This window comes from Tamandua tetradactyla, chromosome 8 (assembly GCF_023851605.1).
Source record: "Tamandua tetradactyla isolate mTamTet1 chromosome 8, mTamTet1.pri, whole genome shotgun sequence".
NCBI classification, from domain to species: Eukaryota; Metazoa; Chordata; class Mammalia; order Pilosa; family Myrmecophagidae; genus Tamandua; species Tamandua tetradactyla.
In genome coordinates, this window is record NC_135334.1 from 107386594 (window position 1) to 107403700 (window position 17107).

Genomic DNA, 17107 nt, shown 5'->3' on the forward strand with positions numbered 1-17107 from the left:
TGGACTTTACTTCTTAGTTGTTTTGGAGTTCCCTTGTTTATAGGAGTCTGGTTGTCCTGTCTTGTGCTGGTTTGAAGATAATAGGTACTCAAAAAAAGCCATGTCTTTTTCTTGATCCAATCTTATGGGGCAGCATACTTCTTTTAATCCTGATTCAGTATTGTAAGGCTGAATCCTTTTGATTGGATTGTTTCCATGGAGATGTGACATACCCAGTTGTGGGTGTGACCTTTTGATTAGATGGAGATGTAACTCTGTCTATTCAAAGTGGGTCTTAGTTTACTGGAGTCCTTTAAAAGGGGAAACGTTTTGGAGAAACCTCAGGTACAGACACAGATATTTGGAAATGCAGAACCCCCAGGAGACACAGTTGCTTCAGAGCTGACAGAGACGCAGCCAATTGGAGATGCTTGGAGTGCTGACAGAGCAGAAGCCTAGACATGGACATTTGGAGATATTGAGCCCAACAGATGTTGCCATGTGCCTTCCCATGAGATGCATTCCATGAGAACCTAGAGTTATGTCCTGGAGGAACTAAGTGAAGGCCTATGGATGCTTAGAGAAGACACTACTGGCATCAGAAGGTGAAAGGCACGTAACTGGGAATGAGGACCAACAGAGGCCAGCCACATGCCTTCTCAGATTGGCCTATGTTTAGTCAAGTTATCTTTCCCTGGATACCTTAGTTTGGACATATTTATGGGCCGAGAACTGTAAACTTATGACTTAATAAATTCCCTTTTTAAAAGCTTTTCCATTTCCAGTATATTGCATTCCTACAGTATTTAACAAAACAGTCTCCTGTTTCCCAGGAGACTGATCTCGCTCTCCCGGATGTTTGAAACTGGCAAGCCTTTGCCCCAGTGGCTCTGCCTCTATAGTTTCTTACACTCCTTTCATTTGTCGCAAGCTTCTTTTGCCTTGAGGGCAAATCTGGGAGGAGGGGCATGTGGGAGGAGACTTTTCCATGTCAGTCCTTTTTCCAAGGACTCACGAAGGGGGCACATACTAGCTCCAGAGTTGCCCTTGGGAGGGGATCTGGAAGGGCACCTGACACATCTTTCACATCTCCCAAAAGATGTGGTTCTTGGCATGTCTTGCAAATGTAACCCTTCAAGTAACTGTTCCCTGCAGCCCTGAGGACACATAGGATCTTTAAGTCTCCTCCACTGCTATTTGAAACAGTGGCTGCCTTTTGAATTGCATACCCAGCAATCTAAAGTCAGTCATCAAAAACCATGACCAGTGATTGGTCATGCCTACCCTTGGCCTTGAGGAAGAGGATTTTTAGGTCTTTTTCTGTCACCTGTCAGCTAGCCAGGGGCTGGACTCCACAGTGGTCTGCCATACTAGTGGGGGCTGGGCACCTGTAGCTGTCACAGGGAGAAAGCAGTTTATCATTCTTTAAGGTGATTTACCAGCCTCTTCCTCTCATTCTTTCCTGGATGCTGTACAGTGTTGTTCTATCCTCTGGAGTTCTAAAGCAGATGTTTTGACAGTTTCTGCCTGTTTAGTAGTTAGTTGTTTTGGTGGAAGGACTGCGTCCTGTTACTCCCTACTCTTGCCATCTTCCTACTGCATGTTTCCTAGAATTTTTGTTTATTTTCCTCTTGTATACATCATAAACTGTCAGGGCATTGTCTTTTAATTTGATACTCTTTTCTTTGTATGCTAGGTTTTCACTTTCAGTTTTTTATTGTCTCTTGGGGGGGAAAAGAAAAATCAATCGGTCCCTCTAACCTACCATGAAGTCATATGTTTTCACCTTTTCTGTTACTAGAATTTTAAAAATTTCCATCCATTTTAATTTTCCTACTATACTGATAGTTCTTTGAATTGCTCTGGTTAGACATGGTTAGGTTGGGAAAACAGTCTTTTCTAAATGGAAGCCATGAATAGACTTCGATGTGTACTTATTTCCTAGACTTTGTTTATACTCCCTGTATCTTTATTGTTCACTGTGGGGTACAGATTTCCTATGGGTTTACAAAAATTTATCAGTGAGTTTGAACAGAAAGAAGATCAACAGAACCCATCTTTACTAAAACCGTTTACTGGAATATTTTTTAATGGAAAATTCTTAATGTTTAGTGTTCTTAGGAACTTGGGTCACAAGCCTGATCGAGTTAGAAGGGAATCAGTTTTTTGCCTATGGAGCCACTCTTCTTTTTCCCCTATCTAAGTGAAATCCTAGAACAGAAATTCTTAATTGCAGTGAGTGATTGGAAAATTTGATGGTTTTGTATAACTGGGGTTCTCAATAGTGGTGGTAGTCTCGGATTAAACCGCTGTGAAAACAGAATACACCAGCAACACAGTCTTACACTGCTGTTCTGTGAAAGGGACAGATTAGAACTTGTGATTTATGAGTGAGACTTGCCCAATTGGCTTTTTGAAGACAATTTTGCTACTTTTTTATATGTTCAATCTATTAGGCAAATTGTTCTGGCTACAGTTGGTATGGCTCATAAATTTTGTTTATAGAATATAAGCAATGATTCCGGAAAACATGATGTTACTAAAACCTCTGGTTTTAAAAGTTGTCATTCTTCATTAACCTTTTAAAAATACAATTAATGTAATTTTAAAATTTAATTTAAAAGAATATGAAGTGTTGGCTCAAGCATATATTCAGTCAACAAATACATGGGGTTTCTGATACAAATGTGTAGATATAGAAATAAATCATCAGGAATTATTATAAACTTGTCCCTGGAACTCTTACCGTAAGCTTGACAATAAAGATGATCTAGAAGAATACCAGTTAACAGCTAGTTAATCAGTAATGAATAGCTACAGTTAACCTTAAAAGTACAGGATGTCCTTGGATGCTTATTTAAATTAAAGGCTTTTATTACTGTAAAGATGGAAATAATCCTTAACCTTGTGAGAGAAAATACTGAGCACCAACTACATGCAGCTATTATTTTTGCAGAAATATTTAAAAACCAATCATGTGAGTTTTGAAGTTGAAATAGTTTGCAGTTTTCAAGAACAGTCTTGGCAAATGAATAAAATAAAAAACATGATCAATTGGGCCAGTAAAAAGTTAAAGGTTCCTTCAGGGTCATTTTCAGAATAACATTGGAAGGTGAAGGTCCAGCGCAAAAGAGAAGTTGATCAAACTGTACATACTAGACATAGCCAAATTGTCAGTTGCTTGATCAAATGACAATAGGAAATGAGGCATTTTATTATGTTAAAAGGCATACCTAGGGCAGCGCAGGAGTCGCTCAGTGGTAGAATTCTCACCTGCCATGCAGGAGACCCGGGTTTGATTCTGGAGCTGCACATGCCAAAATTAGGAAAAGAAAAAAAAAAAAAAAGGTATACCCAAAGAACAAAAAGCTGTTGACAGACTCTAACCTTTCCCCTTACAGTTAGGCTGTAGTTCAACCTGGTCAGTGCTGGTCTTCAGTGTATTTAAAATGATGACTTCTGTGAATATATCAATTAAGAGCTTGACGGTAGAATAATATATTTTCAGAAAGGTGTGATTTTTTAGTGAGCATTGAGAAAAATAGTAAAACAATTTTCTCTGAAATCATGGTCTGTTATATACATATTGGCTCAGAGAAGATATTGGTTCTGCATTTTGAAATTCTAGATTAAATTATTTTTCATTATGGAGGAAAAATGGCATGGTGGTGAAGAATAGAGAGCACTATCAGGTTAATAAATTTATGTCTTCCTTACTGATAAAAGTGTTACTTAAAGTGGCATATGTAACAGTTACCATTTCCAAGGCTAAAAACTTAGAGAGCAACTAACTACAAATAGTTGAATTTTCTGTCTCTCTCTCTTTACTGCATATGATGAGATCTAAGTATTCTATTTGGGGTAGGAAGCCAAATTCTTTGAAACTTAATTCACTAATCCCTAATAAATTTTAAGAGCTGTAAAATAGCGATTGTGATCAGTCAATTCTTTTTCTTTGGCAGTCACTTCTTGAGAGACAGTATAAGAGTTAACCTGTGGATCAGTGATCCTTTCAGTCATAGGATGCAAGCATATCAGCTTCTCAGGAAGATCATCAATTTAATAAAATTTCCACCAGTAGTAAATTAAATTGTTGCACCACATTACCTCTTTTGGGTATTTCACTTTAATGATTGTCCTTTGGCTTATAAATCATTGTAAATACCAGACAAACTATTTAAAAACACATACACAGGAAGAAAAAAAAGCCGTCATGCTGTGTTTATATATTTGAGTCAGGATCTTTGAAATAATGTGATAGCAGAACAGAAGGTATACAGATACTATACTTGATAAACAGCAGAATTAACAGTATTTTACTAAATTGATATACTCCAGGCAAAGGTACTGTGGTCCTTGACAGTAAGATAAGTAGGGCTTTGTTTTCCTTTATCTTTAGCTGTAATATTTAGACACATACATTATTGAGGAGAATGTAAAATTTACATGAATTTTAAGAAAATGGAAGACTTCAGATGAAGTTCATGGATCGCTGCTGAGCATTTCCTTTCCTCCCAAGATCTTTGGATTATTGGTTCATTTGTTTCAGTCTACCTTCTCTAAGGATAAAGATTCCTTGGTAGACAACTTTTAGAAATATTGCCCCTTTTAAGAGAGTTTATCTAGTTCTTATTTATATACATTTTATCTTTACTTGGCTTCTTTATTTTCTTTTTCAATTTCTATGGAATAAACTCTGCATTTTTAAAAATGTGTTAAAGTAGTTACTTCTAAGCATTTGAAGCCTATTTTTTTTTTCTTTGCAGATGATCACTCTTTTTCGCTGAGTTGCCGATGTGGTGGAAAATACAGTGTTTCCAAGGAGGAAGCAGAAGAAGTTAACCTGATTTCTTGTGATACATGTTCACTAATTATAGAACTCCTTCATTATAATTGATATTATTTGTTACTTGAAATCCTTTAATGGTATATTCAGACATGTTGAGAAGATTCCATTTGAGCAAATATATAAAGAAATAGGATTCTTTTTTGTCAGCTGTATTATTTGCAGAGAAAATACTAAATTGTCAAGCAGAGGCCACTATATTTAATAGAAAATTTAGTTATTTACATATATTTATAATTTACACTTATAGATCGCCAAATAAAAACAAGGACTTCAAATAAACTATACTTAGTGAATTTCCATTTGAAAACTTTGTAACTGGTTCACCGTAAGAATTTTATTTTTCCTCATATAAGCATGTCTCTTATTTTAGTGGGTAACAGTATCATCATATTCCTTTGCAGTTCGTTTCTGATCTAATAGATGATGTGTCTAGGTAGCTGCAGGCCTAACCTACCTCTATTTCAAATTATAAGGTTATTAGAATTAAATTAGATTATTTGTGAGTAACATGTGAGTCTCCCTCTCTCATACTGAAAGATGGATGTGGATATTCATGAAATTATTTTGAAGTTAAAGAAGGCAAAGGGGCAACTGTAGAAAGAAGAACAGCATTCAAGTCAGAAGGCTTGACTCCAAATCCTGACTGTATTTTCAGATCCATGCAGTGATACTAAAAGGAGTAAGCTCTTAAACACTGCCATTTTCAACTTCAGTATGTAATTTAGGAGATGGAAGCCTTTTAAAAAATAATAGTTTGAAACAGGTAAAGTAGTTTCCTTGTCTATGTCAAGTTATTACAATAGTTATGCCTATATTTATGAATAAGAAACCATTCCATTGCTGGTATGATGAAATGGACTTTTACAGTGTATTATTCTTGATTACAGCAGACTGTGAATGTCATACCCCTTAAAGAGTTATTTTTCTATATACAGTTGATTCTCATTCATGGTAGCTAATGTTCTATACATTTGCTGCAAACTCTTAATTAGCAAATACTGATCCATTTCTTCTAGGGGAAATATAAGGTTAGATTCCTATAAGCCTCTGTTGTCAGATCCTATGTAACTTTGTTTTATGTGTTTCTGCTTAAAGATGCCTTACATATTTTTGACAAATAATTATATGCAGTATTTCTTTATAATAAAACATTACTTGAATTACTGCACTTTTCTGTAATCTGCTGATTTCACTACTATAATTGTTTCATTCAGTTGAACACATGCATACACAGTATACATATATAGACATTACTCGTGGGAAACATACAGAAGAGGAAGATGTTGGTGAGAGTGGCATGTTGACAGGCATTTCTACCTCAGCACTTCAGCTTTCATGACTTGTTGATAGAATTGGTGATTTTCCTTCTGAATTGGCTTGAAAAATTGCATCAGCCTTGTCAGCTTGGCTTTTTGCCTCAAATTTTTAAGCTTCTTGGTTTAAATTATGGTGGTTAGGTACTTAAATTTGAGGCTGCATCCAAACATAGGGTCACATTCTTCCATGTCATTGAAAAACTTTCCAAGGCACAATTCCATTTCAATAATTTTGGTCACTGTGAGGAGAAGGGACAGTTCTTGGAATCTTAAACTTATTTTCATTGCCATCTTTGCCGTTACTGACTGTGAGTTTTTTGCCATCTTGTCCAGGTCTTGATTGGTGAGCCTTACTATTTTCTTTCCAAAATTCCTTCCACGTCTTCTTTCTTCGTGTCATCAAAGCTTTCTCCACTTATTTGCCATGCAGTACATTATATTTTTAACATCATTCTTTGTATTTTCTGGAACACTTTTGAAGCCTTTGAAATTTTTCATGCAGTCTGATCAAATGTATTTCCAGCACAAAGTAGCTTGTTTGATGTTGTCCTAGGCTTTACCAGCATAAACAGTAATTTTGTGCATGGTGACTGACTTCCAGTAGTTCATCATGGTGGTTTCCTTGTTGACACTGAGAGTATTGCAGGCCACCTTATAAAGCTCCCTTGTGTATAATGCACCTTGAAAATTTTCATTATGGCCTGATTGAGAGGTTGGATGAGAGATGTAGTATTTGGGGCATGAAGAGAACCTTGGGGTGGGAATTTTTGAGTTCTTCACAGCAGTGGACCAGAGCGTTAACCAAAATTAAAATCTTAATAAAATAAAGATTATATAAAGATTTATCAAGATTTTTGCCCTGGAGATAGTGTTCACCTTCTGGGATGAAGCAGTTGTGGAGTGACTTCCAGAGTATTTCAAAGGTCATCCATGCTTTTTTGCTGCACCTCTAATGTAGAGGCATATCCTTTAGGTGCTCCTCGATTTTGAGTTCTGTCTACCACTAAGAGTTTGCACTTATTCCCTTTTCACTGAAGCACTATAGTAGGGTTGCTGGTCTTTAGAAGATTAAAAGCAGGGGCTTTGGAGGCCATTTGTAAAATGTTTGTTTTTTTTTTTTTTTTTGCCAAAGTCCATGTAGAAAAAAAAAGCCAGTCTCATCAGCATTGAAAACCTGCTCATGTGCTGGTTTGAAATGATGTATGTCCCCTAGAAAAGCCATGTTTTAATCCTAATCCCATTTTGTAAAGGCAGTGTTTCTTCTAATCCCTATTCAGCACTGCATGTTTGAAACTGTAATTAGATCATCTCCCTGGAGATGTGGTTTAATCAAGAGTGATTGTTAAACTGGATTAGTGATGACATGTCTCCACCCTTTTGGGTGGGTCTTGATAAGTTTCTGGAGTCCTATAAAAGAGGAAACATTTTGGAGAATGACGGAGATTTGGAGAGCAGAGAATGCTGCAGCAGCACGAAGCAGAGACCATCAGCCAGTGACCTGTGGAAATGAAGAAGGAAAATGCCTCCCGGGGAGCTTCATGAAACAAGAAGCCAGGAGAGAATGCTAGCAGATGATGCCGTGTTCGCCATGTGCCCTTCCAGCTGAGAGAGAAACCCTGACTGTGTTCGCCATGTGCCTTCTCACTAGAGAGATAGACCCTGAACTTCATTGACCTTCTTGAACCAAGGTATCTTTACATGGATGCCTTAGATTGGACATTTCTATAGATTTGCTTCAATTGGGACATTTTCTCGGCCTTAGAACTGTGAACTAGCAACTTATCAAATTCCCCTTTTTAAAAGCCATTCTGTTTCTGGTATATTGCATTCCAGCAGCTAGTAAGCTAGAACACACAGTATAATCCTTTTCCTGTATAACGGCAGATATTTAAAAAATACTTCTGCAGCCTTCTAAGCTATAGAACCTGCCTGTAAGTTTTTAACATTTTTCACTCTTTAAACATGCATGGAAGTGCATGCAAACGAGCCAGCAGTAGTCAAGAAAGGTTTAACATTTTCCAGGCCTGGGGTAACATGACCATAAATTTTCTTTAGCTTTCAGCCTCAGAATAATGCTGTCCATTGCACTTTTCCTTTGTTCATCAGCTCATGAACCTATAATTTAGCCACTTTTCCCATCTTTTCCATAGCTTTATCATGCACTATATAGATGGTACTTAAGCCCTTTCCAGAATGGCTTCATGTTACAGATCGCCCGATTTCCTTTTTTTTTTTCTGGATGTACCACTGTTGATTCATTAACACTGAATTCACAGCCAACAGAACTATAACTCCTGAATGAAGCTTATATAACACATGTATTTTCTCTGTAAGGCACATCACAACCTCACACTTAAGGACACCAAACAGCGACCTCAGCACTACATATGGGACCATTTTAAATAGCAAAATCACCTACAAAAAACATAAACGTGAAAAACAGCACTAAATATACTGTGAAAAGAACATGTGCTTAGTCTGAGAGCGGAAACAAGAAGGCAAAGAACATTGCTTTGTTCAGCCTCAGCTAGAAACAAGTATATCAGGTGACTCAACTTTTTCATTATTCTGTACATACCCATGCATGACCATAAAAGCACCACAAGTATTGATTTTGGGGTTATAAATTTTAATAAGGTTAGTTTGCAAATAACAGAATTCATGAATGAGGATCAACTGTATTAACATTCTGTACTTCAGAATGCATTTTTAAGGGGTCACTGAAACTTTAATTTTGAGTGAAGCAAGCATATGACTTAGTGGCGTTTTATTATGTGAAATCTTGCTGTCACACTGGACTTCTAAGTAATAAGTATTATTCTAACTTACAAATGTACCTGAAATATGAGGCATATTCAAAAAGAATAGATTACTTTTATTAAATATATAAAATCAAAAGTTCTAAAAGTGAGGTAGTCATTCAGGTTTTCCCCTCAAAACATATTAACAATTTTTAAATGTAGGTAATTTATTTTGGTTTAAATTTTATGTATTTGATTTAAATTTTATCTATATATTTTGAACTAACGTAACTTAGAGTATATGGCTTATTCTTTACATTTAAACATTAAAAGTAAAAGTGACTAGCAAATATTTTATTGGTAAATACATAGTTTCAATGACAGTAATAATAAAATTGCTCAAATAGGAGACAATAATCAAGTCAAAAGAATAAGTACTTGTTAATCATCAGAAAATCTGTGGCCATTGGGGCTGTCACGTAGAAATCCAAACTCACTCAGAGGCCAAATCTATAAAATCAAAATGTGATTGAAGACAATTAATGAGTGATGTTACATCACCACCATATTCCCATTTCTTAAGTTCATTCCTTTTCTCTATACCAGATAATCTTCAGTCAAGAATAAAATTTTTCTGCATCATAGTAAGACTTTAGAAAACAAACTTGTATGCGATATATATATGAATATACACTTTATAAAGTTTGCATCATTCAAACATAAATGCGTATAGTGTGTTTTCTTTTCCTGTCTTCAATAAGAGTTAACTGTAAGTCTTCAACTTAGTTTTAGGATTTAGGTACTGGAATATTATCCTTTGAAGTATAAAGAATTCAATAAATTATCCAACAGCCCCAGTATCCTCTGTTTTTAGCCTTACTGCTTGTGACAGAAAAGAGACAATGAAAACACCCTTTTTAAAGAATGAAACATATACTGTAATATGATTAAGTCCATTTCTCACTGTACTTTAACAAGGGTGGGTATCCCTGCACTACAGGTGATTTGAGTCTAGAATGCTCCTGTGCAAATGCATACTTACATGCTCAGGATATGAATATGGTTGTAAAAGGTGTGGGAGAGAAGGAGGTTTCTTTAGACTACAACTAAAGTAATTTGAACTTTATTATTCAAACAAAAACTATTCTGGGAATTATATGGCAGGGGGAGAGAGTAGAGAGTAATGTTTTATACACAGCTCTGAAATTAAGACCAACATTCATAAAGCATAATCATTGCAACAGGACCATTTATAGGCTTACGATCTCAAAGTTTACTTGAGAGAAACGTATTTTTCAGTTTAAAGAGAGTCTCCATTTTAAGCACAAAACAGTACCTTAAAGAAGATACGTCCTCTTATTAATCCATATGGAATAGGCCCATAGCACCTAGAATCTGTAGAATTCTGTAGATTATCACCTTCTAACCAAACATGACCCATTGGCACCTAGAATAAGAGAAGGAAAGCAGCCCCTTTAAAGAAAAAACTAATTTGGATATTATAAATAAAAGCACATTTTCAGGATAAAATGTCCTAAAGTTCTCTTTTATAAAATATAAATGCTGCAATTTATATTTGTTGCTTTTATTTCTTATATAATTAAAACTGCAATTTTTACTAAATAGCCAAGGTTTCATCTTTTTAAAAAGTCCTTTATCTTTTGGCGTATTATTCTCATTGTGTTACCCAAACCCCAAACTGAGAAAGAAAAGATCAAAACAGTGTGATGGGGTCATTAATTTAATAGACTTCAAAAGTGGTCATTAGGATGCTGACTGAAAATGGGCTCTCCTGTCTCAATAACAGCATAAGCAGGGCAGCCACTCACTCAGCAACATCCTGGGGCCAAAACCAAGGCCAGACCTATTAAAATGCTTATGATGAGCAAAATGGTAATTGACTGTGACATCAATTACAAATAATCTCATCATTTTATTTGAGTGGGCTTGTCAGAATTCTAATTAAGATCCCTGTTCTTCCTTTGTACAGGCCATATCTTCAATGCATTATACTTCAATAATGACCATCAAGAATTAGAAAGACCTATTAAACAACATCAGTTGTAAAATTAATGAGGGTGATCTACTGAATGAAAAAAACCCTATCTCGTATAAGTCCTGTGTATTAACTGGTAAATATCATAAGTTTAAATTTTCACTTAATGACGACAAGCTTACTTAGGATGGAAAATATTACTTTAAAAAAATGCTTTCTATTATATGAAACATTTGCCCATTAATGTCTGTTGAATATAAACTTAAAAAACTATTCTCTAGGAACAGTTTAAAATTGCTTTTCAAAAGCTCTTTTATTTTATATTTTATTGAGAAGGAATTTATTTTCACTATTTGTTCAATTGGGAACCTAACACAAAGAAAAATGCCCTAGTTGAATTTAATAAGAAATCAGTAAAATTTTTAACAATTATATCAAATTATGTAACATTCAAATTGCTTTACATATTTGCCAAAACCCTCAAGTTAATTTTTTTGCATTCAGATACACTTAAATGTTAAATCTATATATTTATAGAAAAAAGTACATAAGTTTTCTAAAAGAACATCAGATACTACAAAATCACTTTCACTTTTATTAGTAGGACTAGTGATAGATTGTAGGGCTAAGAGCATGGCTAGCTCCTATCTATACTATAGGTAGACTTAAATGCAGTGAAGCATAAGACTGTTCAAGTAGAAAAGTTAGTACATTTGATATTAGTCATAAAAAGGAGAAGCAAAATAGTGAATTTGGAACAGTTACATATAATTAACTTACTTGCTCTGAAGTACTGCCTTGGGAGAATTTATAAAGTGAAGATTGTTAGTGTTTAAATTTTCATAGTTTCTGCTTAAAATGTTTGCATTTTAAAATTTTATTTATGCTAAATAAGATGAAGTATTATATCATAATAAAAGTTAACAACTACAGGATTCACTGAATGGTTGTACAAAATCTAAGAGAAACCCAGAATATATCACCAGAAGCTTTTGCAGGACATGACCCAGGCAATCTACTCCTAGTTTGAAAGAGATGGTTTGAAAAGGAGGAATGGTTACAAAACCAGGGTCTACACATGGCCTTCCAGTTTAGTTAATTAAAAACAAACTACTCATCTGATCTTTAAAATAACCTGTGAATTAGAAGAGGAAATAATGTAAAATATGTGCCATGCTAACTCCTACTTATTTGAAGTCCATATATCCTAATACCCATTCATCCATTTGTAGTAAAGGAATAATCCCTACATTCATAGACTTCAACAGTTCACGTAAGATAACAAATCAAGGAAACAACCTTGTCACAAATGTTCCCTTTAAAATATTAAGAGCTTCTCTATAAATAGGAAACATTCTTAAATGCTGCCTTTTAAAATTGAAAGTCACCTTTACTAACCTACCTCATTAATTACCAGTAAAAATCATGAAGTTTCAAATTATTTCAAAACATAAATACTGGGGGCTTGGGAGATAAAGGTATATGCTTTTTCACTTCTAAATTCAATTTTATACAGGCATACTTTATATACAGTAAAATCCACTATTTCAATGTATATACATCCATGTAACCACCAGGCACAATTAAGATATAGAACATTTCTATCATGCCAAAAAGCATCGTCCTGTTCCTTTGCAGTCAACCTCTTAACTACACCCCCAGACCCGGGAAACTAGTGATCTGCTTTCTGTTACCAGAGACATGTTTTGCTTCTATTAGAATTTCATATAAATGGAATTGTAGTATATACTACTGTAGTTTTTCTCTGGCTCCTTTTGTTCAACAGAATGTTTTTATGATTAATGCATGTTAAATGTATTAGTCATTCACTCATTTTTTTTACTGCTGAATAATATTCCATTATAAACCATAATGCTTATTCATGAACTGTTAATGGATATTTGGGCTGTTTTCTAGTTTGGGAGCTATTATGAGTAAATCTCTATGAACATTCGTGTTCACATCTGTTTCTTTTCAGTAAATACCTAGGGATGGAATTTCTAGGTCACAAGTGAATGTTTAACAGAAACTGCCAAACTTTTCCAAAGTACTGTATCATTCTACACTCCCTCCAGCAGTGTATGAGTGTTCTTGTTGTTCTAAAACCTCATGAACACTTGACAGTATCGGTCTTTGACAGGTATTGCACATACTTTCTCCAAGTCTATAAACTTCCTTTTTATTTTCTTATTAGTGCCTTTTGACCAGCAAAGGTTTTAAATTTTAAGTCCAATTCATCACTTTTCCCCTACCATAGTTTGTCATTTTGTGTTGTAAGAATTCATTGCCTACCCCCAAATCATAAACATTATTCTACATTTACATCTAAAAGTGCTAGAGTCTTGGCTTTTATGTTTAAGTATAGAAACCATTTTGATATAACTTGTATGAAGAGGTAAGAGATAGGTTCATTTTAATTTACATACTGGATATCCAGTTTTTCCTGTAGCATTTCTGGAAAAGACTATCCTTTTCCTATTGAGTTCCCATGGCACCTTTATTAAAAAACCATTGACCACGTAGGGCATTTCTTTTTTTGGACCCTGTTCTGTTTATCTATATGTCTATCCTTACTTTAACAATTGATTATTGTCCCTTTGTAGTAAAATTTAAAATCAGGGAGATTAAATTTACTGTTTTTTTTCCAAGACTTTTGACTATTCTAGGTCTTTAATATTTTCATAGGCTTGTCAATCCCTGATGGGATTCTCATTGGGACTGTGATCAATCTACAAATCAATTTGAGGTAAATGAAAATCTTAACAATAGTGAGTCTTCAATGTATGGATATAGTATACCTCTCCATTTACTTATCCTTAACTTTACTCAGCAATTCTTAAGCCAGAGGGTCTTACACATATTTTGTTAAATTTGTCCATAAATAATTCATGTACCTGAATGTTACAGTAGATCGTACTTTTCTGTATTTCTGATACTGAAAAATACATCTAATTTTTATATATTGACCTTGTAACCTGTATGACCTTGACAAATCCACTTAGTGCTAGTAGGTTTTTGTAGATTCTTTAGTATTTCATATGTGTAGTTATATTGTCTGCAAATAATTCTTCCTTTCCAATTTGGACAGCTGGTTTTTCTTATTTTACTGCATTAGCTAGGGCCTCCAATAAAAAAGTGAAATACTTTGCTTAGTATCTTCGGGAGGAAATCATTTAGTCTTACAACATTAAGCATGATGTTAGTTAAAGGCTTTTTTCAAGGATGCTTTTATTAATTTGGTGACGTTCCTTCTATGCCTATTTGTGGACAGTTTTTATGAATTAATAATGAATTCTGTTAAGTGTTTTTGCCTTTTTGAAACATTCAAAGGATTTCCTCCCTTTTTTTTGTTACATGAACAGTAATACTTGATTGAGTTTTCTGATGTTAAACCAATCTTGAATTCCCAGGATAAACCAACTGCTATCCTTTTTATATATAGAATCTTGTAATGATATCCCTTCTTTATGTAGATAGGGACTTTTTCCAGCTATTTTTGTTATTGATTTCTAATTTAATTGTTGTGATCAGAGAATGTGCTCTATATTATTATAGTCCTATAATTGCTTTCTGGCCCAGTTTATTTGGTGAGTATTCCATGTGCACGTGAGAAGAATGTATATGTTCGCATTTTAGGGTTATTCTGTAATTGTTAATTAGGTCACATTAGTTGATAGCTTTTTTTTTACTGTAATTATGCAATACACATTTAATTATATCTTCCTAATGAATTGATCCTCTTATCATTATGAAATCATTCTTTTTCTCTAATAATATCCCTTGTCTTGAAGACAGTCTAATCACTCCAGCTTCCTTATAGTTTTTCATGGTATGCTCGTTTGAAATTTGTATACTCCAGAAAAGCCATGTTCTTTAACCGTGATTCAGTATTGTAGGTGGGACCTGTTGATTAGGTGGTTTCCATGGAGATGTGTCTCTACCTGTTCAAGGTGGGTTCACTTACAGGAGTCCTTTAAGAGGAAACCATTTTGGAAAAAGCTTCAGAGCCCATACAGCCAAATACTTTAAGAGATGCAGAAGGTAAATGTCCCCAGGCAAGTCTTATGAAACAAGAAGCTGGGAGAGAAAGTTTACAGACATCACCATGTGCATTCCCAGCTGACTGAGGTGTCCTGAAGGCAAAAAACTCAGCTGACAGGTGTTCTGGACAGCATCAGCCTTTCTTGAGTGAAGCTAACCTCTAGTTGGTTGCCTTCATTTGGACATTTTTAAAGCCTTAGAACTGCGAACTTGCAACTTAATAAATTCCCTTTTTAAAAGCTATTCCATTTCTGGTATATTGCATTCTAGCAGCTTAAGCAAACCCAAAACACATGCTATATGTTTTTTCATACTTTTATGTTTAACCTATATGGAGACTCAGGGCTTGGCCCCTCCCTGCACACTGAAAATAAGTTACTGCATGTAGCCGCCTACAATGACCAGGACAGAAGTTAAAGTTCATCAGATCTTCTGGCAGTTGGGGTGGGAAGAATTTAATTTCAGAGTGTACATTATCAGGTGAAGGCCTGTTGTAAAGGTTCCTAGATTGTAAGCACTTACAGTAGTCACATCTGTTCCAGAAGTGTAACTGTTAGTTCTAAATGCTGAGATGCCAAGCTCTTCGTATATAACCTGGTTATTCCCTGGAACTTTGGGGATTTGCGTGACATCTGAGACTCAGAGCTAAGAGTTAAGTAGCTATGCAAGTCAACATTGCTCCATACAGCAACTGTTAAAAATACTGAAAAAGCGATCAGACTTCAATTAGAAATATGAATGAAGCTGATCTAGGTAGGACTAAGGTAAATCAGACTAAAGGGTGAAGATGATATTGACTGTATTTTAAAACTTCAACTTCTATATGAGACCAAAGGAAGAGATGTTTATTTGGTGCCAAATTTTTATTTTTGGTAGCACACTATCTAATCTAACTTGTATGGTCAACTTATTCAAACACCTTAATTACATGGAGCTTCGACTACAGAGTGTGATCTTCTTGGTTTGTACAGATTGCTGTGATGCCCCAATACATCCCAGAGTAATCTGAGCAGAAAATTAAAAAGTATATGCAAAGTCCCATTGAGGGACTGGGGAAAATGATGGACATATTAAACTTCCCACCGGGGGGAGACCTGATACTCTTTGCAATCAAAGGGGACTGCCAATTTGACAGGCCAGGCCCTTGATCTAGGGGCTTACCCTTATGAAACTTATTCCTGCAAAGGAGAAGCTAAGCCTACTTATGAATATGCCTAAGAGTCACCCCCAGAGAACCTCTGTTGTTGCTCAGATGTGGCCTCTCTGTCTAAGCCAACTCAGCAGATAATCTCACAGTTCTCCCCCACTACATGGGACATGACTCCCAGGGTATAAATATCCGTGGCAAAGTGGGACATGACTCCAGGTGACCACCTGGGCTCTGGCACTGTGGGAGTGAGAAACTCTTCTTGACCAAAAGGGGGAAGAGAAATTAAAGTTTCCATAGCTGAGAGATTTCAAATAGAGCTCAGAGGTCATTCTGGAGGTTATTCTTATGCAGAATATACTTATCCATTTTCAATATTTGCTGCATTGGAGTACTAGAGGGAAATACCTGAATTTATTGAATTATAATCCAATAGCCTTGATTCTTGAAGGTGATCAAATAACTATAATGCTTTTAATGTGTGACTGTGAGACTGAAAATCTTGTGACTGATAATCCCTTTATTCAGTGTATGGGTAAATAAGTAAGAGGGAAAAAAGACAAATTAATAATGGGGGGAGAAGTATTGGGATGTTTTGGGTATTCTTTTTTACTTTATTTTTTTGGAGTAATGAAAATGTTCAAAATCTATTGTGATAATGAATGTATGGCTATATGATGATATTGTAAACCAATACTTTTACAATTTGGATGATTATATGGTATGTATATATGGATATATATATCTCAATAAAAGTAAATAAAAAAATTACTTCCCTCCCTTGATCATCGTTGATAATAAATCTCCAGACCTGTGTGTCATGAGACCCTACTAAAACCCTTTTCCTACACCCTATGGAATGTCTTTGTCCTAAACCCTTATAAGCTATCCCTTGCACTCTCTGCACCTTCACAGAGCAATGAATTACATTTTCTTCAAGGCTGTGACTGGGAAAGATCTTCTCCTGTTTATAAGTCCCAATAAAATCCATGCCTAACTCTCTGCGTAGTGTGTTCTTTGGTCTTGGGACTCCACTAA

At 35.2% G+C, this 17107-nt stretch overlaps 2 protein-coding genes across 12 annotated transcripts in view; one reads left to right on the plus strand and one right to left on the minus strand.

Annotated features, from left to right (window-relative positions):
• Positions 1-5107, plus strand: part of DNAJC24 (DnaJ heat shock protein family (Hsp40) member C24) — a 91967-nt gene extending 86860 nt beyond the window's left edge. For both annotated transcript variants that reach the window (XM_077114305.1, XM_077114306.1), the window contains one exon: positions 4746-5107. In XM_077114305.1, the coding sequence (XP_076970420.1) occupies positions 4746-4876 (131 nt within the window). In that variant the 3' untranslated portion in view covers positions 4877-5107. The remainder of the gene's footprint in view (positions 1-4745) is intronic.
• A 4111-nt stretch (positions 5108-9218) lies between these two features.
• Positions 9219-17107, minus strand: part of IMMP1L (inner mitochondrial membrane peptidase subunit 1) — a 90741-nt gene continuing 82852 nt past the window's right edge. For all 10 annotated transcript variants that reach the window (XM_077114299.1, XM_077114296.1, XM_077114300.1 and 7 more), the window contains 2 exons: positions 10222-10332; positions 9219-9395 (listed from right to left, as the gene is read on the minus strand). In XM_077114299.1, the coding sequence (XP_076970414.1) occupies positions 9327-9395; positions 10222-10332 (180 nt within the window). In that variant the 3' untranslated portion in view covers positions 9219-9326. The remainder of the gene's footprint in view (positions 9396-10221; positions 10333-17107) is intronic.